Source organism: Daucus carota, chromosome 5, assembly GCF_001625215.2.
Source record: "Daucus carota subsp. sativus chromosome 5, DH1 v3.0, whole genome shotgun sequence".
NCBI classification, from domain to species: domain Eukaryota; kingdom Viridiplantae; phylum Streptophyta; class Magnoliopsida; order Apiales; family Apiaceae; genus Daucus; species Daucus carota.
Window position 1 is genome coordinate 1,709,093 of NC_030385.2, and position 25,897 is coordinate 1,734,989.

Sequence of the window (25,897 nt, forward strand, 5' to 3'; positions counted from 1 at the left end):
GCTTTATTCCATTTGATATGGTATAAATAGGGATATCAGAGGTTTAGTTTTAGTACTACCAAATATATATCGCTCATTATAGTAGCTGGTCTTATATCAACGCAGTTTCTTAGTTTGTGAAGATGAGTTTCACAAATTATTCAACGGGTTCTGGTTAGTTGCAATCACTTCCTTACCTAAATAATTGCGATTTTAAGTTTTTTTACTTCAGTATCAAGCTTTATTAGCCATTCTTCAGTTATTGGTAGCTCACTGTAAGTGAGACATGCAAATTTAGAAAAAAAAGTGAAGGGTCTGGCAACAAGCAAAAGGCTTTCTGGTATTTTAATGCCTGATTTATTCTTCTGATTTCAGGAAGCAGAACAACTAGAAGACAGCTCGAATTTGGAAGGACATATGTGGTGAAACCAAAAGGTAAACACCAAGCAACAATAGTTTGGTTACACGGTCTTGGTGATAACGGCTCAAGGTCTGCTTATATCCTACCCTCTCTGAAAACTTCTTTTGTGTGGCATGGATTTAGTATTGTTTAATTCGGTTTTTACATTGATCGGATTGGTGTGCAATAGTCTCTGAAGTCAATTTTAAATCTTGGGTCCTTTTCGGATGCATCTTTTCTAGATCAGACATAACAGAATCTTAGAACTGTCCTTTTTCGCATGCATGTCTCTGCCTTGGTCTTATTAGCTTCTTTGTCTGTTCACTATCAGTAATAGCAGAAAATGCATTATGATTTATCTAATTCTGATAGTTTGAGCTCGCATATCTGCAGACCTCTTATTAATCTTCTTTCTCTTACTGCAGCTCTTCCCAACTAGTGGAAAATCTTTCCCTCCCAAATGTAAGAATATATTTCTATATGCTTATATTTGATATCTTAGGTTGTGTTCACTTGGATGGAATGGAATGGAGGGAGAATGGAATGAAGTTTATACTCTAATATGATGTTAGTTAGAGAAAATGTCTATGATTTTCCTCCAATCATTCGATTGCTACTATTTTAGCTAGAATTTTAACCCACATGTTTTGGAAGGAATGCTCATTCCATTTCTACATCATGTTTCCTTACAATCTTCATCACAAAAAATTTTAAACTCATCCATATTTAGTCACTATTATTTCATACTTTCTTCTTTCTCCATAAAACTTGTATATAACTTTTCATTCCATTCCATCCAAGTGAAGACAGCCTTAGGCTATCCCGATGCAATTTAGCAGAGCAGTTTCACGAAGTGCTCCTACACGTTACTCTTCTGCTCTATGCAATACTGATTGATGTAAATATTGTCAGATTAAATGGATATGCCCAACTGCTCCTACTCGCCCGGTGGCTCTGCTTGGGGGATTCCCTTGCTCTGCATGTAAGATGACACCCAATGACCCAATGCATTGATATTGTTACTTCAACAGCAAAAAAAAAAAAAAGACTAAAAACTTCGGTCATGTATCAGGGTTTGATGTAGGCGAGCTTTCTGAAGAGGGTCCGGATGATACGGAGGGTCTAGACTCTTCAGCAGCATATATTGCTAACCTGTTATCAACAGAGCCTTCTGACAGTAAGTTTTCCTATTTTTGTGACATTGGGCATATGAGCGCGGAAAATGCTAACTTCTTTCAGTGACCATGATGTCGTAAATTTTAATCTTCTATGTCACAGTTAATCTTGGCATCGGGGGCTTTAGTATGGGAGCTGCAGCTGCGCTGTACTCTGCATCATGCTATGCTCAGGGAAGATACGGGAATGGAAATCCTTACCCCATCAGCCTCAGAGCTATTGTAGGTCTAAGTGGCTGGCTACCATGTTCAAGGTACAATTTGAGAAGATTATTATCGCCTAGGCGCAGGATCCTAGTGCTAATTAGTCAGTTTTATCATACAGGAGCTTGAGGAGCAAGATGCAATGTTCACATGAGGCATCAAGACGTGCTGCATCTTTGCCGATTTTACTCTGCCATGGGAACTGTATGTTTTGTCCTTCAAATATTTCAAAGAGTTGAAAACATATTAGTCACTCCGTCACTCTGGGTTCTTTTAATCGGTAGCAGAGGGCTCGGAATGTATTTTATGACTATGTAAAGTATAACTTCATAAATTATATTTAACCTTTTTTTCTTCCGAATAAAAGTAGGATGTCTAAATCTTTATATATATAAAAGATTAATTAAAATTATGATATTTTATAAGATTCTTAAAATACGTGTCAAAAAGTGGGAAAAAACTGTAAAGAAATGAGAATGATAGTTCCGAGCTGAGCGACTCTTTGTATTGTAGTGCAAATTCTCATCAGCTTTTGGTTTCTATGTCTCAGGTGATGAAGTAGTTCCATTCAACTACGGGGAGACCTCGAGCCACGTCTTGAGCTCGGCTGGATTCCGATACCTGACATTCAAAACTTACGAGGGGTATAAATAAGAGCTTATCATTTTTACACCTAAGTGTCACAAATATGATATTTACTTATAAGTTGGTCCTCACTCTGCAGGCTTGGACATTACACGGTGCCTAAGGAGATGGATGAGGTCTGCAGTTGGCTACGTTGCTGTTTGGGGCTTCAAGGCTCACGCTGATAATAACACTGGATGCGATTTTGGGCGAAAGAAAAAACGGCATAAATTCTATATATACGAATAGAGAGTAGATTTTCATGTTTTGAGGCCTTTCATGATACTATAATAAAAGTTTTTTCTCTCATGCGTCCATTAACAGTAAGAATGGATATAGAACTGAGTTTTTATCAGGAGCGATATTAGAATTGTTTGGCTAAGCATATACATAATATAAGAGTTTTAAGTAATAAGATTTGTATTATTTGTGTAACGAATTTGTACTGTTTGACTAGGCTTATAAGAGCAAGTCCAATAGGTTCCTATCCTATTACTTATAAATAATATAAAATAATGAGTGCTAGTATGTCTTATTGATTTAGGTAATCTATTTTTAGTGTCAACTCCAATAGTAATCCCTATATTTGTTCTCCTAAGATTATATTAATAATAAATTTAAGAGAGAGAAGGGGAAAAGGAGAGAATAAACAAAAAAAAAGGAGAAAGATGATTATTTTATTCATAAATATTAAATAGGTAATGGTTAGGGATTACTTATAAATAGCTAATGGCTAGGAAAATTAAGGTTGTGCTAGTGATTTAGGATAACACTAGAATAGTGTTGGAGTGCATTTTTTTGACACATTACCTAAATGTGAGTTTAAGACATCATATAAGTATCCTATTGGACTTGCTCTAAATAATTAGATTCGTATTGTTTGTGTGTAACGAATTTGTAAGCCAATTCTCACGGAATATAAGACTTTAATTTGTTAAAGTAACTTAAGACTTTAATTCTGATTTACTCCTCATTCATACTCCCTCTATCCCTCTCATTTCTTTACATACTCCCTCTGTCCCTCTCATTTCTTTACAGTTACTATTTTGGGATGTCTCTCTCATTTCTTTACGTTACTATAAATAAGTTTTTTCCATTATTACACCCACTATCTTCCCCTACTATCTCATATTTAATAATAAAAACTACTATTACACCCGCTACTTTCCTCCACTATCTCAAATCTATTATTAAATATTGATAGGTCCCACCACTTTACCAATTTTTCATCTTAACTTTACTCACTTTTTATGCATTGTCTTGGTTTCCGTGTCCCCCTCTAATGTAAAGCATTGTCTTTGATTTCCGTGTCCCCCTCCAATCTAAAGAATTGAGGGGGACAGAGGGAGTAACAATTTCAGCTTAAACGTGCTCATTGAAGGGCAACTTTAGTTAGACGCCCAACTGAGGATCAATCTCTATTAAGTGAAGTGAAATCTAAAAGTTTGAACTTCAATCTAAGTACTCTTTTTGATTCGGGGAAAAAAAACATGCAATATTGACGATATTTTTTTTTCTAAGAATATACTCCCTCCTTCTCATTTTAATTGTCCACTTTGCTCAAATCACACATATTAAGAAAAATTAAATATGATATGTTGTTATCATTGTTATGCATTAATTATACAAAAACACTACTAAATTTTCATTCATTTTATTAAAAGTCAACATAGTTTGCATTGTAAATCATGAAAATTGTACATTAATAAATGTTAACATTGAAACTTGTATAAAATTGTATTGGACAAAGAAGTAGGACAAATAATATGGGAAATTTTTTCTTTGCAAAGTGGACTATTAAAATGGGAAGGAGGGAGTAAAAGATTAGAGGGGTAAATTATTAAAGTGCTATCCAGATGTTATGTCATTTAGATGTCGATCTAGATAATTTTAGATAAGGACTTTGGTGACTTAGCTTGCAACACATCAAAGAACAGAAAGAAAGAAACTTCATAACTTACAGAATCCAAACAAGTACATGAAGAGAAATACACAAATACACCAAGTGAAACAACCAGCATTATCAAATAAGCCAGCTTCTCCTCGGCTCCCAATCTCCACCCTTATTTAACAAGAAAAATAAAACACAAACCACCACTCATCACCCACACAATCAGTCACTCCTGGTGGTGCGAGTGGTGGTAGTACTCTTCTCCTCATTACCACCACCCATGCCGAAAGTATTCTTCACAGCCTCAGTAGCCCCCTGAGCCATCCCCTTCACTTGCTCCGCCGCAGAAGAAATGACCCCTCCGGTCTTTTCTTTCCCGGCCTGCGCAGTCTCCTTGGCGGACTCTCCCATCTGAGAAGCCTTCTCTTTGGTGGCCTCGACGACTCCTCCGGTCTTCTCTTTGGCCGCCTGCCCGGTCTCGCAGCTCTTGTCGCGGGCCGCGCTGGCCTTGTCGGAGACGTAGCTTCCGGTCTGGTCCTTGGACTCGGCGGTCCGGTCTCGGGCGGTTCCGGCCAGTTCGGAGGCCTTGTCTTTGGCGGCTTGGGCCTTGTCTTTTATTGTATCCGCCATCTGTCCTGTCTTCTCCTGTTACACATCAATTCTTAGAAATTTATTACTGTAAAAATAAAATTAAAGTGTGAAAATACAAAGTCGAACTGAAACCTGAGTTCTAATATCATGTACGAAATGTGTATTTCTAAGAGATAGGGAAATATGGTCTTTACCTGAGCATGGCCTTTGGCTTCACCGGCCTTGTAGCTTGTATCTTGATGAGATGCCATGGATGAAATGAGCTTGATAAAAAAAGTGTATGTTTTGCTGAGAATCACAAGATTTCTATAAATGTTCGATATGAATCGGAAGATTGAACAATGTTTGAGTGGAAAGATAGGTTGCTCTGCATGGGTTTATATAAGTCCCAAAGTGTTCATAAACAGGGCACGTGTCCTAAACTCTAATGCATGCAAAGGACGCGTGGCGATAATATTTAGGTATGGCAGTGCATTGATATTCGAAATTTTATTGATTGAGGTCCGTGGATAAGAACAGTGCCCCTGGACACTTTTAGCATATGCAAATGTCACTTTGACTATTCAAATTTGTGAAATCAGCTTTTAGTCTATTTTTCAAGTTAAATACAAGTTAAATATATAAATTTTGGATGACGAAAACCAAATAATTTCAAATGAATTAAAATATACTTATGATTTATTGGTTAAAATTGGTTTTTATGCCTACAACTTTTATACTGTTTAAAAAGGTATCGGTATAAAAATCGTTGTTAAAAATGAAATATAAAATAATATATCTGATAAATTTTGTGACAGATTTTTATAAAAATTGTAAAAATTGAAATTTTTGTGACAAATTTTTATATGTAATGACACGTTTTCTTCACAAGTAAGAAATTGTTTTAAGAAACTATTTTTCAACTTATCAGACGTTATTCATTTGTTTACCAAAAGAAAATAATTATTACAACACTACGAAGAGAACTTAAATTCATATATGTTTCAATTTATAAATCTCGAAGATAAACTAATGTCACTTATATTGCCTAATCGTGCTCCGTTTAGAAAATGCGTTTAATTTCGTTCCAAAAAAGAAGTGCGTTTATATTTAAGCGGCAACTCAGTTTGGTTTTACGTAAGTTGTGTCAACTTGTGATAGTGAAAGCTGATGAATCATGAATGCATGATAAGAAGAATCCTCCAGATGCAACACGTATCATGTTCCCTGCCACGCGTCAGAAGAAGAGCACTATAGTTGCTACGTAGCGTTAGGCTTCTTTTTATAATTGCACCTGTTTCTGACATAAAACATCATCTCCTTTGCTGTCACGTTGTATTTTATTACTTACATCTTTGATTTAATTTTCTAATTTTGATTTTGTGTGTTGTTTGGTTTTTGTATATCATGCATCTCCTTAACGGTTGCCATCGTTGTGAAGTTTGGTCATATACTCATCCGTCGAATTCGGCTGAATTTCCGCATAAAAAAGAAGAATTTCCGCATAAAAAAGAAAATTTTTATTTGTTATATTTTGTAGCGGGCAACTGATTTTTAGGGTCGATTTATATTTTACAAATAAAAATATCTCATTATTTTACAAAACATGTTTCACAAATAATATTATTTCAATAAAATTTTTAGAATATATTATTTATGTTATAGCAACATGAACATGTATTTTCTACAAACTAAGCAACATGAACATGTATGTTCTACAAATTAAGCATGTTTTATAAAATAATATATTTTTAACAATGTTTGTTGTTGTAAAATGTATGGGACCTGCAAGATTTTCAATAAAATAAAAAAATTTGTAGAACATTATTTGAAAAAAATAATATATTTTGTAATATTTTAAACTATATTTTATTTGGAGAACATATGTGGATCCAAAGACCTTAATAAAAAGATTCCATAGAACTTGACTCCTGTTTTTTATTATAATTTTTCTTGAATTTCCTATAAATAATAACAGGACTTTATTCTAAATTGTTATATGAATACAAAATCACTCACGTATTATTTTTATTTATAAATATTTTAATATAAAATTATTTTAAATCATGATTCCGACACCAATGACGAACAATCGCTAAGACTATACAGGAAAATCGACTAACAGAAGTGATCGAAGCAAATAGACGGATAAGTACATTTCAGTTTCTGACCGAGTAAAACGCTGATCAAATGCTTGACATGTGTTAGAATGTGCACCCTGTGTGGCATGCCCAAGACAATTTGTAGGCTATCAACTTTAAATTTATATATATACATGCACGCAGAGAATTCGCATATTTTAAGAAGCTGAAGATTTTAATCTGATTTTACATATGTTAAGAAGGAAAATGGCAAGCCACGATAACATGTACAGCTCTGATGGTGCTTCCGGACAACCTCAGGTATCCGTCAGAACAGTCCTTAACGAATCGGATCATCTTTGTCGATTTTTTGCTAATTTTGTTTGATTTCTTGATCGAATATGAATCTTTTGTCGAAAACAGCTGAGGAGGGATGATAATCAGGCGCAGAACACTGATTTCCTTAACCAGGTGCAGATCTGTTAATCTATTCGTATGCTTCTTTTGAAATCATGTTGCAGGCATAATTTGTTGCGAACGCGTATAAATTTTGTTGAACTGGCAGACCGGAGAACAGGTGAAAACGATGGCGCATGGAGCGGCTGATGTAGCGTCAGGAGCGGTGCAGGGAACTATTTTTCTGGCACAGGGGACTGCTTCTGGAGCAGCCAATGTTGCTCAAGGTGCTTCTGATGTCCTGAGGAATACTTTCGGAACAGGAGGAGAAGCCTCCAGTCCCTCTCCTCAAAACCACAGTGGCAAGCAAAATTAATCTCAGACTTCCTGACTAGTTCATCAGGCCACATACTTTTGTTAGTTTCGTTTTTGTAACTTTCAATAAACCTGTTGTAGTTCTATCGTACGTATCCATCAATAAATCTTATTTGGCGAAAGAGCACAAGCCGCGATTAACCAGAATAACCAGGCCATCGACACATCTTGCAAAAACAGATTTAGCAGCCCATGTTCTGTATGCATCAATATAATCATGGTTCCTGTTACATAGATGATACTGGAAAAACAAGCATTATATATGCAGTTTCTGAATTTACAGTCTCGCATTAACTACTTAATTGCAATGCTTAATTTTGCTGTTATACACCCTAGATGAGATCAGTCACCAGTGTGACAGTGTCCAACAGTTTAAAGTAGAGCATGATATTATTGTATATGTTCATATATAGTCTATATAGAACAGCAGAGCAAAGTTAGCACACCGCAATAACAAGTAATGTAATAGAACGTGTAAAATTGATGATTCTACTAGTCACCAAAGAGGTTCCAAAAGAATACTTTTTGGTCGACGAATATTCAAGTACAAAATTGGTTTCCTCGCCAAAAAGATGGATACAGAGCCAAGTCAGACACTTTTCTGGTCTAAAACCAGTCATATATACCAATTTACTGTACGGAAAGGAATATCATCTACAAAATTAAACTTGTAACAATTCAAGAGTTTTCACCTCGTCTAATTCTTGCTTTGAATATCTCTACACGTATTTGAATTTGCGCTTGCCAGTGAAACAGCGAATAAGTCTTTGGACATCGCCTTTGACAGAAAAGAAGGCTAATACCAGAGCAATTGACATTGTGGGGTATATATATGCTGATGAATGATCTCTGATACCACGTTGTCCAAGAACGGCTTCCTTTGCAATTCCCCATATAATGAGGAGTATCCCAGACAGGCTCAATCTCCAGGATCCTACAAGACCGAGAAATGCCCCTGCCACAGCAAAATAGCTCCCAACAAGAACCTGTTGTGCAAGAGTGGCCATCATTTTAGTGTAAGCTACATCTTACTACCAACTATCATTTTCCTAATTAGCAGAAAATGGGTCATTGCTGTCTCATTGAATATGATAATTACCAAGGATGAAATTGTATTGAAACGAAAATGTATTAAAACAAGGTTTATGACAGTAATTTGGATTTTTTTTATTCAAAGTCGAATATGTGAAACTACTTTCTTTGCAACATACGCCATATAAAATCTTCTTATTTATTAAGATGAAGAGGAAGACGAAGCGAGCATGGTGATATGGGGGCCTAATGATCAAGGCATGGATTCTCGCTGAAGGAGAGGGAAAGGAAAATGGCAGCAGCAGTACTCCTGCAGAGGGGAACTCATTTTTGTCCATCTTTCTTTCAGTTTATTTTATTAAGATTTGGTTTTAAGTCTGCAACATCCCAGTTCTTGCCTTAGGGCAAGCCCTAATTTTCTTTTAAACGATTCAGTCTGATAGTACTCAGTTCTTGCCTGGGGCAAGTCCTAATTAAAACAGTGGTCCGTTTGAGAAGGAGCAGACAGTTGGTAGAGCCCCAAAATTTGTAATCTTTTGAAATGAATGAACTTTGCTTATCAAAGAAAAAAGAAGCAACACAGCTATCCTAAAACATTGTAATTTCAAAGTAGGAATTCAACTAATGTCCTATGACCTATTGAATCGAAAAGAGATGTACAAACCTCTAGGTAATAATAATCGGTCCTTGAAGAAGCTTTCTTGAACTTATAGAGATTAAGCACCCTACTGTAGCTGGGGAGGGGTTTCCGTTTGTATATTGCTTTCCCAACAACACCTGGGTACAAAAGGGCCTTCATCACAAATTGGGGAATATATCGACTTTCAATCAACTGAGAGGATGTCACTTGCAGCGGGGACTTGCAGATACCAAACCTGCATGGGATCCTGAAACAGGAACGCAAAATTATTACCGATTCTAAAATTAGATTTCAAACTATTCATTCATTGCAATCAAACAACCATGTTAAACAAAACAATCACTCTAAATTTATTCTGAAAATCACTTCAAGAATTGTGTAGAAAACCTTGGCATCACCGTAATTACTTCAAGAATTGTGTTGAAAGAGACACAAACAACACGATCAAATCTCAAGATGCAAATGCGAAAGGAACAGGCGACATACAGTTAGTCAAAAGCTACACATACTCAATTACAGCCTTTTTTCATGCAAAAAAGTCAATTATAGCCTAATGTACCTTAAGCATAAGATTTCATCAACTGTAAAATCAAATAAAACCCCATGAACGATAGCACCTCTTCAAGAAAATTCAACTTAATCACAATATACATATCTTTTAATTTTACTCATGTAAAACCATATCTCACTCACACTTTCTAAAACTCAACGCATACCGTCTCTGACAAAATTCGAACCCTCGACAAATTCGTCTCCGACAAAATTAAACCCTATACGGAGCCAGAGAGATATCATCTTACCAACTTACCAAATGTTACAAGACATTGAAAACACTTTTGTTTATAATATCCGAATCAATGTTCAGTTTTTTCATGGAATAATAAATTCATAAAAAAAGTACAAAATGTGAAATGAAAAACAGGGTAAACACAAAAATAAAACATAACTGTATGCAAAAGGGAGGTATACATAAAGGGCTGTCGAAAGAGAGAATACCCAGATTATTATTTACCGTACATTACAGAAAAAAAATAAAAAAATAAAAGAAAATACGTAGGATATATACAAACATTAAAGTACCTGAAGAGAGGGATTTGAAGGAGGATGAGAAGGAAGAAGACGAAAGAGGCTTTGCGAGAGATTGATTTTGCCCGTTTCCTTGTTGCCGATGAAGAAGAAGCCATTGTTGAATATTGAAGCTTTTTTTACTGCCTGTACAATTTTACAATTTACAATATTATACTTGTGCGATAAATAATATCCATTCGAGAATATTTACTATTTTTCACCCTTGATTACTTCCAGCGCCTCTTCTGGTTATTGGGCTAGGGCCTGGGCCCTGGATTATTGGGCGGTGAAAACTTTTAAATCCCTTTACAATTATTTTCGATTTTACTCTAAATTAATAACCATTATTAATGAGCACGATTGGATAGCCCAAGTGGTGGGCTTATCCTCTGTTGTCCCGGGACACCCGGGTTCGACTCTGGCTCACCCCGAGATTTATTAGAACAGATACTAATTTGTAAGGCGTATAAGCCTGCATTGTCAAAAAAAAAAAAAAATAACCATTATTAATAAGCGGAACCAAATTTGAAACACAAGACGTAGCAAAAGTTACAAGATTTGATCGTCATATAGTATATTATACGTACTAATAATAATAACAATAATAACAATAACAATAATTATTATTATTAATATTATAGTAGAAGCATAGTATATTCTCATTAAAATACATATATTGACTATGAACTTATAACATTCATGGATTGATTAGGATATTATAATTAAAGACGATAATATGGGTTAAAATTATTCTAATAATTATTGGATTATAGAAAAGCTAGCCAAAGTAAAAAGATCTGGGTTCATGATTTGTTATCTAAAATTCGTAGCGTAACTGGAGGTCTAAAAAGCCCGCTAGACATCCACGTTTGAGAAACATGGACTGTCCAACTTCAGCTCCGTTATGGTCCGAACCTCGAATCCTAGTATGATTAGGAGTCAACTTGATGAGTCCAAGATTTTAAGAGTTTTACATGGACTTTGATATTCAGAGATGACAATCTAGAGTTCTACATAACTTTCAACAGCTAAGGATATGGTTGGAGTGTGAGTTTTTCGAGAGGTTGATTATATTTTGTATTCTTAGCTAGTATGTCAACTCACATTTTAACTAAGGGTTTCTTATGCCCGGGGATGATCTAAAAAAATTTGTAAGTATATTAAACATTATTTGTTACCATATTGAATTGATATATTCTATTTTAACAATCTAAAATATAAATAACATATTATTTTTAAATTATAGTCAACTAATATAATCAATTTTACCGAAACACAATGTCTTACTTTTCCATATATTTTACATAATATTTTACCGATCAAATTTAGCTAACAATTATAACCGGAGATACTTGTGCCTCTCGTATTAACTCTAACTTCACTTGTCCCGGTTCACAAAACAGCACAAAACCACCCAACATTTTATTGTTGACCTAAGGAATAAACTATCCACATGACCATCAATTTTTTGATAAAAAGAGATCGATCTTTATCAAGTTAAGTATACCAGATATCTAGGGCAGATAGAACATGACGCTCAAATTGTTAATAAAATTCGAAAGAGGAATATGAACACTCGATGAGACGGCGTCAAAGGACTGAAAGAATATCTACCTAATCATTTTCCAGGAAACAATATGCTTGCCTGCTTGAATTGTCTTCCGAATCAAGCAACCTATCAAGTATCAACATGTTCAATTTTTTAGTTTCTTCGACTTCAATTCAAATTTAATTATTCCGTATTTTTAACACGACACGCATTCATAAATCTTCCATAGAAAAGTAAGCATACCGGAGGAGCACGCACCCTTCTGCATAAATACCAAACAACTCGAAAGCCTAATGCATTTCTGAATTCTTCTCATCAATATTTTCATTTACATTTTCTACAAAAATGAATAGCTCATTGCCTCAGAATATTAAAGCTGGAGAAAAAAAGAATTTCTCCGTAAATAATAATATTTCGACAGCTTCTGCAACTGATGTTGCGGCGGCCATGAAAGTGGATGCCTTGCCAGCTAGTAGGCTGCTGCCCGAGAGAAGATTATTTGAAGATATAAATCAAAGTGCAGAGATGTTCATCAAGAATTTCAAGCAAGAATTGCGGATTCAGAGGCTTGAGTCTATTGCAAGTTATGAAGAGATGCTTGCCAGAGGCACATAATTTGTTATTCAGATACTGAACTGTCAACTCTGCTGCAAATTATTAGAAGATGCTGGCCTGATGCATATAATACACTCGACTAATATTTGTTTCATATATGTTATGATAATTATACAATTCAAATATCTAAACTAAAACAAAATTGTCTACAACTAAAACAAAATTGTCTACAACTAAATTAATAAATATTTCAATAATGTTATACTCCTTATTTTCAAGGTGTTTGATCGTGAACTCGTTTTTCAGCTTGGCTAGAGAACTCAAAATTTGTCCCCAAATTCTTTTATCAAATGACGTGGCAGACGGATTTTAGGTGGGTGGTTTATATGCATACAGGGTTCTCATTATTTATTAGTATGAGTATCACCAGTCACACATTGACATATGGATTTGGGAACAAAATTTGGGTTACTTAACATTTTCCTTTGAGCTTACCGGATAAATTATATCCTAAATTGGTGTTTTATGATTATGGTTAAATTACAAAATTAGTGATAAAAGGCTTGTAAGCTGATTAATAGTTCTAGAAAAATGTTGAATATTCCAAAAATTATTTTTAAATTCTTTTCTCAAATTTCAATTGACGGTGTTTGATTAATTCAATCACATAAATAATAACAAAATTCTTATGTACACATAAAATTATTAAATTAATATCAATTACTCCCTCCGTCCCAATCATTTGTATACAAATGGTTGGGACACGGAGACCAAGAAATTGTATAGGAAATGAGTAAATTTAGATAAAAAGTGAGATAGTGGAGGAAAGTAGTGGGTGTAATAGTTTTTATATTATTATAGAATGGAGATAGTGGAAGAAAGTACTTGGTGTAATGATGTTTTATATTATAAAAGTTTACTACTTTTCGAATGTATACAATTGATGAGACATTCTAAAAGGGAAACTGTATACAATTTATTGGGACGGAGGGAGTATGTATCCGTCACCTGAATAAATTTGAAGTACCTCACATTGCTCCTCATATTTTAATTAGAATATCTTCGTGATTAATTAAAATTTTATTACACATATAAAAAGGTACTCCCTCTGGTCCTTATTATAAGTCAACAAGACTTTTTGCACACACTTTTAGGTGCTTTGACCACACACTTAAAATTATTTTTTTTAAAATTTTCTTTTTCTAAATTAAAATATATATCAAATATTTTAATTCAGAAAAAGAAAAATTTAAAAAACATAATTTTAAGTAGGTGGTCAAAGGATCTAGAATTGTGTGCAAAAAGTCTTGATGCCTTATAATAAGGACTAGAGGGAGTACCATAATCTTTTTGAAACACAACACAACTCCTGTTCCATTCAAACATGAAATCAGCAACACAACTTCTCCTGAGAAGATTCCTTAAAAAACCCCACCAATGTCACTTACTCCACTCTCTCCCCTCCAACAATCTCCCCTCTCCTGAGCTCATTAACAATCTCTCTCGCATCCTCAGCGATTTTCGAGACCCGAAACACGATATCGAAACAGCCCTCATCCCATTCTCCACCAACATTTCCACCAATGTGGTTGAACAAGTCCTAAAACGCTGCAAAAATCTCGGGTTCTCAGCTCACCGGTTCTTCATCTGGGCTGATCAATTGCCCGGTTTTCGACACAGTAGAGATAGCTATCATATACTAATTGAGATTTTGGGTTGTTCTAAGCAATTTCCTTTGATTTGGGACTTTTTGATACAAATTCAAGAATGTAAGGCCTGTGAAATTACCCCCGAGATTTTTTGGGTGATTTTCAGGGCTTATTGTAGGGCTAATTTGCCTGATGATGCGATTTCGGCTTTTAATAAGATGGTTGATTTTGGAATTCAGCCGGGGTTGGATGATCTTGATAAGGTGTTGTTTTCGCTGTGTAAGCGGAAACATGTGAGGCATGCGCAGCAGTTGTTTGATAGAGTGAAGGATCAGTTTGAGGCTAGTGTGAAGAGTTACAGCATTTTGATGAGAGGGTGGGCGAAAATCGGGGAGGGGAAGGAGTCGAGGAAGGTGTTTGATGAAATGACGGAGAGAGGGTGTGTGGCGGACGTGCTCGCGTTTAATTGTGTGTTGGAGAGTTTGTGCAAGGGGGGGAATGTGGATGAGGCTTATAAGTTGTTTGGGGAGATTAAGAAGAAGGGGTTTAAGCCGGATGCGTTTAGTTATTCTATTTTTATCCATGCTACGTGTGAGGCGGATGATGTGCAATCGGCGTTTAGGGTTCTTGATAGGATGAGAAGGTATGATCTTGTGCCGAATGTTTATACTTATAATTGTATTATTAAGAGGCTCTGTAAGAATGGTAAGGTAGATGAGGCTTATCTGCTTTTGGATGAGATGATTGAACGAGGAGCAAAACCAGACACTTGGAGTTACAATTCGATCCTAGCGTTTCACTGTGATCATCAGGAAGTTAACAGAGCACTTAAGTTAGTTTCGAGGATGGAAACAGATGGTTGTCAGGCGGACAGACATACGTATAATATGGTGCTTAAAATGTTGATTAAGATTGGGAGATTTGATAGAGTTACGAGAGTCTGGGAAAGTATGGAGAAAAAAGGCTTCTATCCATCAGCTTCAACGTATGCTGTTATGGTCCATGGTCTTTGCAAGAAGAGAGGTAAACTAGAAGAGGCGTGTAAGTACTTTGAGATGATGATTGAAGATGGGATACCACCATACGGGAGTACCTGTGAAATGTTAAGAAACAGAATTATCGGGTTAGGATTTTCAGAGCAAGTAGACATTCTTTCAGATAAAATGGAGAGGAGCACTTCTTGTTCTATAAAAGAACTTTCCAGCTTAATGAGAGGTAACAGGACCAATGCTAGAGTTAAAAATGAAGAACGATACAGCTCTGATGTCGAGAGTGATGAGTAGCTTAGATAAAACAACTTCTCCCATTTGTCTGAATGCAATCTAAGCCTTATATGCATTATATGCCATTTGGTCATGACGCATCAGTGTTTGTTATAAAGGTCTTTCATACAGTTGCAGGAAAAAAACTCGATCATCACATTTGTGTTTTAAAACAATCTCATGTGATTATGTGAACATGTTGTTATCTACTCAATGCCAGGATCTATGGTGCATCAAGATTATTGTTTACAAGCAATCAGAGAAGACCTTGTTCATAAGCTTAAAAAATAATAACGCAAAACTTTGCAAGAATGTCAGGATTACCATCACAGTGAGTCAGCAAATGATATAGGTACACGGAGGAATCTGTTGGATCTGAGTAGAGTTCTGGATCCATCACAGCATCACTACCAGTCTTGAGAACCTTACCGATATTGCAGAGAGATGGGAGATTTCCTAATATGATTCTCATGTGGTCACTAAGAGTACACAGCGAGAATGATAACCTGTTTGCAGGTGAACAGAGAGCTTATGATTCTCATGTGGTCGCCACAAGCTTTTCTCGCATCAATGGTTATTTACAGTCTTGTAGCCCCAGGGATATCTCATTCTTTTGTTAATGACACGTAGAGGGTTCGACAGTTCGAGTTGTGGAAGCATCAGATTTCACATATGAGTCTGGTTTAAGTGCTCAGCGCACCTGTTGCTGAGCTCACCTGTAGGATTTTAAGGATCCTGCTTATTTGTCCAGGCACTCGGCCTTGATTTACCAACAACAAGCAGCAATGCATATAATGGTCAATTTGAATTTGGTACCGAGAAGTAAATCCAGACAACTCTCAGAAGATGAATCCAGACACATGATTTCTGGATAAGATAAATGCTATATCGATCTTGAGTGAAAATCTCTTTCAAAAAAGTTACCCATTTTTTTAAGATCATCTTTTTTAATTACTAATCTTAACATTTATCCGGTGCTGGATATAAAAATTTGCTAAGAGGGAGATTCTTTTAAAATAATAATTGATGATCAGTGATTTTCATGAAACAATATAATATCATTAAAAAGAAATTTTAATAATGTGAAATAGAATTTTAGAAGGGAAGTTAACTATATCTGTCTTCTTCGTGAGTTGTATATACCGGATAGGATGTGACAGACACATTAATACTCTTATGATGTAAAATTTTAGGGTATTTATCACTCATACTATGTTTTAGCATAATAATTGCAGTAATACGGTCTTCCTTTGTTTGTTGCATACTTACGTTTTTTCTAAAAACAAATTACATATTTACGTTTTCTTTAAAAACAAATCGATAGCTTGCATAGTACATCTTCGCTTCCCCTTCTCGCTTTGTCTCCCTTCTTGCTTTGTCTCCCTCTCTATACTCACTCTTCGATTTCTCTCCCCGTCTCTATCTCTCTTTTAAATTATAATCTAACGAAGTCTCTTCGAAATCTCCATGTCTCTTCGAAATCTCTTCGATTTCGTTTTGTTGGTTTGTGTGTTGAATCAGAGGTGTTGGTGCTGATGTTGATGGTTTCAGTCAGAGGCGGCGAGGCTGGTTAAAATTTTCTTTTCTAAAATATGTGATAGTTAAAAAATATATAAATTGAATGGACAATGGACAGACGGAATATACATAAAAATATCTTGAGAAGTTGGGTGCTTAAACTTTCTCAACGTATTTTTAGATCGGTACTCGACTAAAGCCGTATATATATAATATAGAAAGAGATTTTTGATATTTTCCAATGAAGTGAAAAAAGCTAATATATGGGTGATTCTAGCCCTTACTTTAAAAAGGGTGATTTTATTTGTATTTCCGGATAGTGTCATGGAAAGGAAGACGCGACCTTTGGTGTTGTTTGACGAGATAAAAGTAGTCAAGAAGGATTTGACCTCATGTTGAGACACACCCTTAGGGTTTTAGTTCTGTGATCATATTGTATTTATTAAGTTGTTGTCGTAAAAAACTATCCCTCCGGGGATATGAAGACTATTCTTCTGAGGGATACGAAGATCACCCTTCCGGGGGATATGAAGGCCTAGACATCCCGGAGCCCATCCAGCGTGATCTACAATCCTCAATCATGTATTCTGCCGGGTTGTCTTCGTGCAGGGGCTTAAGGTGATCATGATTCTTATTGAAGGCACTCCAGGGTGGTATGAAGAACGGTCACATATCTGGATCCTGCATTCTGGGTGAGTTGCCCTCATCGGGGGATTGAGATGATCGTATGTCCCAATTGTCTAGGGGGAGACCTTGCTTATATTCAGGTGGGAATCCTCACCGGGGGTAAGGGTGCGTCCTCTCCTCAGGGATAGTCGCGACTATACCGGACGACTACTTCCATATTATGAAAAATAGCGGTTAGTGTTATATTCGATAGTTAGGGATAATGTTGTATCCGTGATATACTGGGATTAGAAATCAGGTATTTGGCCTCAATAGTAGTCCTTAGCAGAATAAAATTCTTTCTCCAAGCAAATTGGAACCGCCTTGGCTGAAGAATTCTGAAGACCTTGGAAGACTAGCAGATAAGTCACCACTTTAGTCAGGAACTTATCTCTTAGAAGTTTACTTCCAATCGAATTAGGTGGCCTGATCTCCAAGAATTACATATGGCCTGATTCTCTATAAATATAGGGTTACGTAGGCAAATTAGGAGATACGAGTTGAGAGCATAATGAGGCAAACGAAACCCTAATCTCAGTCATCCTCAAACACACAACCACCACACTCCAACAACAAAACCACCGTCGTTGTTCTTAATTCTGACTACGAACCTCATTTTTGTTGATTATCAAATTTCTCAGTAAACACAAGCGACTATTTATATAGATGTTATATGATTTTTCATTATTAAATTAACTCCTTAATATAAAAAAAGAAGTCGAAGTTTAAAATCCAGATCCTTGAAATTTATAAAAACATAAAACGGATTTTTAGATCCTGAATATCGCATCATGTCGTGGATGCATATATTTATTACCGTAGCAAGTTGGCATGACTCTTTTTCCTTCATTTATGAAAGAGGCATAAGAAATTTTCTTCGATGATATAAGGCCACTCCCCTCTGAAAAAATTATGCACTATCTTCCAAAAGAACGGCTTGGGCCACGGCAACAACCGAGTATAAGTCCCACGTGTCACTAACTCAGTGATTCTGATCCCAGGTAACCAAAATGAATTTTAACCTTAGTTATACTCATTGTTACACATGTAGGAGAGGAATCTTTAATCTTTTATTTAATACAGTAATTATTACTCTCCCTGCTGGACTGCTCACCATTCTTTTTCTGCACCTATTTTAATATTTTCTAAAATAAATTACTATAAATTATCCTTTTAATTAAAGAAAATAAGACGACCTATACATATAAACGGGATACACGAACATGTTTGTTTACGTAAAAAAATCATTATTTTTTTATATATTACTCATATATAATTATGCATGCTATGTGCATGCATGCATCAAATCAACGCAGACACATACTTTTATGTATAAAAAATATACTCCTTCCGGTCTCCGTGGTAGTTTACGTGCACTGTTTGCACACATTTTGAGTCTCCTATAAAATATCAAATTATAACTTTTTTTAATATTTTTTTTGAATAAAAACTTAAATATCAAATTTTTGTTCATAAAAAAAATTAAAAATATATTATGAAACCATACTTTAAATGAGTGTAGAAAAACGTGCTAAAAAATGTAAGAATTGAGAGGGGAAGGGATTATTCACACATATCAACACTACTACCCCTACGGCCTACCTAACCCTAATCTAGGGTAACAGAACTATTGAATACACAAACCCTATAAAAATACAAGATAACATAATTTCCAAAATTGTTGGACGTTTTTATACACAAACATCCAATTAAATAGCTGTGGACAATTGCAGCTCATCATCCTGAGCATCGCCATCTAATTAACCAAACAGATAAAATATAATAAATAAATTGCTGGTCCATTTGGGAGTATCACAAGTAAGATAACATGCATGTAACCAACACGTTCCAGATTGGAGAGGGTGGTGTTAATTGTTGTTAAGAAATTGAAGTGATGGTGGGCACATAAACATACAACCTTTCAATTCGAGAGTAATTAGAGAGGCATTATTTGAAAGAAAATTCAAATGATATCGACTTATGAAAGAAAGAGATCACCTACCTGCCCGCCCTGGCTAATTATATGCCTCCCAACCATCACTCCCTACCCGCTTCTTTTAATCACCTAACTTTCCCGTAACTCTTAACTTTGCCCCGTAAAATTTGACCGATCTTAAATTCGAAAATCCTATCAGTTCGGTCCGGTTCGGTTTGAAAATCAAGTAGTGTTCGGTTCGGTTTTCAAAAATAAAAAAGTTCGGTTTTCAGTTATTTCGGTTCGATTCGCTTTTCGACCGAACCGACCGTTTGCTCAGCTCTATATATATTTTTCATCATATTAATTATTAATTGACTCGGAGAGTTATCATTTTTTTGATAAATCTAAAAATAATCGAGATTTGGAAATAGAAAGCGAAATATAAAGATTAAGTGGCTAGTATGTAAAATATTAGATATGCAAATTCACTAACTACGTCACGCCAACTACTTCGTGTAGCCCGACTTCAAGTCCAATATTATACTCGTACAACTTATATGTCACTATTATAGTTATAATGATGATATAATGAACTAACATCTAAAAATAATAATGTATAAAAATACTACTCCCTCCGTCTCTTATTACTTTTCTCATTTGACTTGGACACGTTTGCCAATGCACACTTTCTATCGTTAATATCTTTAGTTTCATATTAGTGTTGAATATAAAAACTTCATCGTATTAAAATACTCATAAATACGAATCCAACAAGATCACTCATGACTATATTTGATCTCATAGATTTGGCGTAAACTAATCATTTGTCTCATGTTATGAACAGTCCCGACATCTCAAACGAGCAAAGTAAAAAGAAACGGAGGGAGTAGTGTATTTAACGTACACAAGTAGGCTTGTGTGTGAGGCTGAAAATTAGGATACCTTAATTTCTAAAGGAAAAGACTCCCTTGAGCAAACGTGGTTTAAACTTGTCGCAACCTAAATTTAAACTTGTGTTTGCATCTTATATGTGGCTGTGACCGTATTTTTAAAAAAACTTTGAAAACATGAATATTTTTATGATATACTCTAAATTTTAATTATTTAATATCCGTCATATTACTCCCCGTCAAATTTAAAATATATTTGATTTTAGCAGTTTTTACTTTTTTTTTTTTATAATGTTTCGCACGGTCGAATTTGATCATGTTTTTTGGCAGCGGGTCTCCGAGAGTGTGATCGGGTGTGCGTGCGTGCATATATAATTATATATTGCTGCTAGCTTCAGCTATTCAATCAAAACTAACTAGTCGTAATCGTGTCTTTTTAAACTCATAATAATCAGAGCTGATTATTGTGTCTTATTCAAAGTAAGCATCATTTTGACACCGGTATCTCAACAGCACAATGATTATATTAGCTTGTCGAAATTTCAGTTAGTAGTTATAAAATGTGACATTAGATTTGTCTCCAGCATATTATTATCGAATCACAGCGTCGACTTCATTCCTTTTTCGTGTTTCGCATGAAGAATTAATCAAACTTATAGAGATTGATAGCTAATTAGCACTAGTCAATTCCTACAAGACCGCTTTTATTCATGCAGACATGTGTCATTATAACCTAATCATTCAGCTGATAATAGACGGATCTAGAATATATTTTTGCGGAAATATTGTGGTTGTGAAAATCGGAAAACAAAACGAAATCAGTTAACTATCGATTCAAGATTTATAAAAAAATTTATCAGGCTATTTTTAATCAAAATCAAATATGATTGATAAGTTGGTTTGTGATTGTTCTGAATGATTAATCGGAGATTTTTATAATATTGTTTTCTATTATGAAATCTTATGACAAAATTTTATAATACGTGTAATAATAAAAATGTGATAATTCGTGCGTCTTATTAGATTCTTTGTTTTCGTATGAATTGAATGATTATAGTCTGTTCTAAAAGTCGGTGATTAATCACGATTAATCACCGATTAATCCCTATTCCGTAGCTCGCCGAACTGATTAAATCTCCGATTAATCACCGATCAATCCGATTAATCCCCGATCAATTCAATTAATCCCCGATTAATCCTTGTTCCATAATTTCATCGATTAAATCCGATTCCCGCTTTTTACAACACTCATTATACACATCACTAAACCAAAGTGCTTGTCTTAAACCAAAGTGCTTGTCTTATAATAAAAGTGCTTGTATCCAAATATGGCATTTTGGGATATGTTGTAAAGCTGGAATGACTTTAGCAATAAAAGGAGCTTTTCAAGAAAGTAACAAGACCTGCTCAACCAGATATTTTAGAGAAAATTATTTATTCGCAGTCACCATCCATGTCTGCCATTGCATTCCCCTCCGAATATTCCACTGCTAGCTGTGCACATTTGACTTGTCAATATTCTTCACATTTTTTATATCATCCATCGAACAAGTATCCGACAATTGTCGACATATAGTGGTTCCATACAGTTTCTTTTATCGTAATACCGACTGTATCTCAATATTTATTAGAACAGATATTTATTTATAAAATAGGAAGAATATGAATGAGAATCAATATCGTTTATTTATATATAAAAGATAATTCCAGGAAAGTGAAGTGATGGTAAATATATTGAGAAACATATGATGCGCACTCTAATCAAACGTACATATATCTTTACAAATTTACCTATAAACAGAAAGCTTATTCTTCCTGTAAAATATACAATAGTACTAGTATATATAATTGTACCATGCACTTTACCCGTGGAGCTAAAATGCACCATATATTCTTGATCAATTTCGGTTGAGAAGTTCTTCGATCATCTGCAATGCCATCCTCTCCTCTTCATCCAATCCGCCGTTGCTTTTCCGGCTTGTCGCGGTCGGCTCGGGTGGCTGCTCGGCAGCCATGAGGCCTTGCTCCTGTTGAGTAGTTGTGTTTTTGTTGCCAAGGTCGACTGTCATGACCCAATTCGAGTCGGAGCGTGCCCCGGCTCGTTTTTGCCAGACACCGATATGGGAATTTTCGGTGTCTAGCCTTAGGCATGTTAGTGAAGGTGAGGGGGACTTGCAACATTTTCTCAGCTTCGCGCTTAGAATTGCGGAGAGAGATTTTGATGAGGACGAGGGTGATGAGGACGAGGATGTTGAGGATGATAATGAAGTCATTGATTGTTGTTGTGAAGACTCAATGCTAAGGTTCGGGTTTTTGTTATCAGCTTGTTGCGGTACTGCAGCTGTGACCGGAAAATTTGTTTTTGCATTTCGGCCACTCATGAGTACCGCGGCTTCGTCGTAGGCTCTCGCGGCCTCTTCAGCCGTCTCGAATGTCCCGAGCCACACCCTCCGTTTCCTACACATTCACCGATCAAACAAATTAGTAATGTACCTGTTAAGAATCAGTCCATCTAAAATTTTAACATGCAGAAGAAAGTCTCAAACGGATCTTATGTCATATTTGAACTATAACATTGAATCAGTACATCTTAAATCTTAACATGCAGAAGAAAGTCTGAAACGGATCTTATGCTATATTTGAACTATAACATTATAAACAAAAATAGAAAAAAATTATGCAACATAGTAAGTGTCTAATTGTGTGTTCTTGAGTTTAATGAAGCTACAGACAGAATAAAATGAAGCGAGGACGTACAATAAAGGATGTCGAATCTCAGAAACCCAGGAGCCCCAGTGGCGCTGACGAACACCTCTGAACTTCTTTGATTGTACCATGATAAGAGAAGTTGTCAGAGAAAGAGAGAGTTCGAGTGATGGGAGATTTTTAAGGGGGCAATGTTGTAAGAGAGTAATATAAGGAAAGGCGCAAGTACGAACAAGTTCTGGTAATAAAGATTCATGTGTCGGTAAGCTTATAAGTCTTCTTGCAAACTACTGAACATAAAGAACTGGCCATGTCTCAATTTATAACCTTCTTTATGGTGGTCCTTTTTTCTTGTACTGCACCTTATCCCCACTCTCGCTAGCTAATCTCATGCCATTATAATTGTGTTATAGTATAAGCACAAGCTCGATTTACGACTAATTGTGTTTGCAGTTGGTGATAAACTATAATCGCTCTTGATCAGACACACGTACTGTTGCATTGATCTGGTAGGTTCGGGTGGAGGGTATGTGATGGGCGTAGAGATTTTAGCTAATGTCTGCAGCGATCATGGTTTTATTGTTTAGGAAAATGTTTTTTCTGCCTTTTTCTTTGTCGTCTTTTTTATTTTATATTCATGTGTTTATTCTTTTTCGAGCTGGCTAGTCTAAATTTGGGTCTTCATGACGAGAACAGGCTATTGAGACAAGTGTATACTGATCCTAAAATTAGGAATGACATGGTTTGGGGGAGACTGTCACGTGTCTAGCTGCTTTCGCAGATGATGTGTCAGGTTTATGAGAATTTTGTTATTCTATATCTAAAGTCATTTGAACTTGACGTGGTTAACTAGCTGCTTTCGCAGATGATATGTCAAGTATTTTGCTATTCTATATCTAAAGTCATTTGAAGTAGACGGTCTAGCTGCTTTCGCGGATGACATGTCAAAATTTATAAGTATTTTGTTAGTTTAAGTCATTTGAACTATACGGTAAGAGTATCCCGAGACCAAGACTATAGTCTTTTAACGGAAAATCAAACGGAACATAGAGCCGTAGTTCAAAAGGGGAATATAATGAGAGAGCTATCGCCTATCAGTATGATTAGCAGATAATCTAATTATGGAAGACTGATCATCTGATTGAACAAATGTTAGTCCCAAATCGAACAATTAGTGGAATTTATAACATAAACTCGTGCACATGCAACAGCCGGGTGGACAACAACCCTCAGGACGCAGGGTCGCTCGAGGGGGGGCTCACATGACGACTTGTAAACACATGACTTGCAGACTTGTATGTTTCAAATAACTCTCTTTCGCAGTACAAAGTACTTAGTTTTTACGTGGAACTACAAGTTACAATACCTTTCCTTATACGAGTAATTCGCGGAGATAATGTTTAGCAATTTACATCAGCCATGCAAGGACCACCACTATACTTACCCTAGACCCGAATCTCGAAAGTTCAATTATCGTAAAGAGTTTTTAACAGAATCATATATTATATATTACGAAAAAGTTCAAGGCCGGCCTTTGGGTAAGACGATTAAGACGAACGCCTAGGACATCACTATTCCGGGGCACCAAAAAACTTATGCATATGTAGTATATAGTGATAAATTTATGTATTCATATATTTATATGCATTTGAATTGATTATGTTGTTAAACTTAAAACAGTGTTTTTGATTATGTCATTGTATATTGGTTTGAATGTACGTAAAATTTCCTTTACGATATTGAAAAATAGAAGCACCATTTTCAAAATTTGTCTAGGGCACCCAAATCTTTAAGGCCGGTCCTCAAAAAGTTAAAACAGAGAATTTATGAAACGGTAATTTCGGGATTTTTGGGTTAATGGGAGGAACGGAAGTTGTTGCCTAAACACATGTAATGTTTCAACGAACAAACTCAAGTGTCAATTCAGAAACACTCGTGAATTGAATATGATTTCGATTAGGCTGGTTAAGTGGTTTCTCCACTTGTATATCAGTCTCACATGGATTCATAAAGACACTTTATTATTGTTTATAAAATACGTGGTGCTCTGTTTATAGCTTAAGAAAAGCGATATTTATTGTTCCCTGCTTCGGCTGGTAAATCACTTGCGCATCGGATCTCATGCGTCACCATATTTTTAGTCTTTAAAGACTCTGATGTGTATAGCCATTGAGCCATTCTGAATCTATGACAATGTTCCACGCCCACTGAGATTTCTATTCTTTAACGAGTTGGTTTATATGCCAGCACATTCCGCGGATGATTCTCGAATTGAACTAGAGTCGAATTCAAAAATTTAATATAATAATCAAATATACTTTTTAATAATAAAAGTGTTGGTAATTGTTGATAGAGGAATTTGGTAATCAACAAAGATGAGGTTCACGGCCGGAATCAAGATCCGTGACGGTGGTTTTGGTCGCCGGAGAGTGGTGGTTGTTTGTTTTAGGGGGTGGCTGAGATTAGGGTTTTGAGTTGGTCTCACGTGCTCTCAACTCATGATCCCCCAATGTGCCTACGTACCCCTATATTTATAGGGGATCAAGCCATACGTAGTTCTATGGAACCAGGAGTCCTAGTTTGATCAGGACTAGGCCTCTTGGCAATAAGGTCGGAGATAGGCCGAAGGCCCATCTTGGAGAATCCTACTCCTGTTAGAATTAGTCTTGAGTATGACTACCTCAGACTCCTAATCCAAATAGATCACGGATTCAACGATATCTCCACTACGAGAGATAGCATCTACCAC

The 25,897-nt window shown here is 35.7% G+C and overlaps 6 protein-coding genes across 7 annotated transcripts; 3 read left to right on the top strand and 3 right to left on the bottom strand.

Moving 5' to 3' along the window:
- The first annotated feature begins 7 nt into the window (after positions 1-7).
- Positions 8-2,777, top strand: LOC108222268 (uncharacterized). Of its 2 annotated transcripts, none has more exons than XM_064093011.1 (9): positions 8-153; positions 355-469; positions 805-841; positions 1,292-1,361; positions 1,452-1,556; positions 1,658-1,808; positions 1,889-1,962; positions 2,309-2,402; positions 2,483-2,777. In XM_064093011.1, exons 1-9 carry the CDS (start codon positions 123-125, stop codon positions 2,565-2,567), a joined length of 762 nt encoding a protein of 253 aa, XP_063949081.1. In that variant the 5' UTR covers positions 8-122; the 3' UTR covers positions 2,568-2,777. The 2 variants fall into 2 exon arrangements, with proteins under 2 accessions (XP_063949081.1, XP_017251679.1); XM_017396190.2 differs by having other exon boundaries at positions 1,880-1,962; positions 2,483-2,773.
- A 1,536-nt stretch (positions 2,778-4,313) lies between these two features.
- Positions 4,314-5,214, bottom strand: LOC108222060 (late embryogenesis abundant protein Dc3). Its single transcript, XM_017395948.2, has 2 exons — positions 5,059-5,214; positions 4,314-4,918 (listed from the first exon to the last, which is right to left on the bottom strand). Exons 1-2 carry the CDS (start codon positions 5,113-5,115, stop codon positions 4,496-4,498), a joined length of 480 nt encoding a protein of 159 aa, XP_017251437.1. The 5' UTR covers positions 5,116-5,214; the 3' UTR covers positions 4,314-4,495.
- A 1,859-nt stretch (positions 5,215-7,073) lies between these two features.
- LOC108222495 (uncharacterized) lies at positions 7,074-7,827 on the top strand. The gene is made up of 3 exons (XM_017396413.2): positions 7,074-7,245; positions 7,348-7,395; positions 7,490-7,827. Exons 1-3 carry the CDS (start codon positions 7,177-7,179, stop codon positions 7,694-7,696), a joined length of 324 nt encoding a protein of 107 aa, XP_017251902.1. The 5' UTR covers positions 7,074-7,176; the 3' UTR covers positions 7,697-7,827.
- A 374-nt stretch (positions 7,828-8,201) lies between these two features.
- On the bottom strand, positions 8,202-10,654 carry LOC108222494 (uncharacterized). Its single transcript, XM_017396411.2, has 3 exons — positions 10,448-10,654; positions 9,392-9,614; positions 8,202-8,681 (listed from the first exon to the last, which is right to left on the bottom strand). The coding sequence occupies exons 1-3, from the start codon at positions 10,549-10,551 to the stop codon at positions 8,415-8,417; spliced, it is 594 nt and encodes a 197-aa protein (XP_017251900.1). The 5' UTR covers positions 10,552-10,654; the 3' UTR covers positions 8,202-8,414.
- Positions 10,655-13,869: 3,215 nt separating this feature from the next.
- On the top strand, positions 13,870-16,430 carry LOC108220904 (pentatricopeptide repeat-containing protein At1g52640, mitochondrial). Its single transcript, XM_017394789.2, has one exon. It carries the CDS (start codon positions 13,924-13,926, stop codon positions 15,469-15,471), a length of 1,548 nt encoding a protein of 515 aa, XP_017250278.1. The 5' UTR covers positions 13,870-13,923; the 3' UTR covers positions 15,472-16,430.
- Positions 16,431-22,105: 5,675 nt separating this feature from the next.
- LOC108222075 (ethylene-responsive transcription factor WIN1) lies at positions 22,106-23,442 on the bottom strand. The gene is made up of 2 exons (XM_017395963.2): positions 23,200-23,442; positions 22,106-22,899 (listed from the first exon to the last, which is right to left on the bottom strand). The coding sequence occupies exons 1-2, from the start codon at positions 23,277-23,279 to the stop codon at positions 22,341-22,343; spliced, it is 639 nt and encodes a 212-aa protein (XP_017251452.1). The 5' UTR covers positions 23,280-23,442; the 3' UTR covers positions 22,106-22,340.
- Between the last annotated feature and the right edge of the window lie 2,455 nt (positions 23,443-25,897).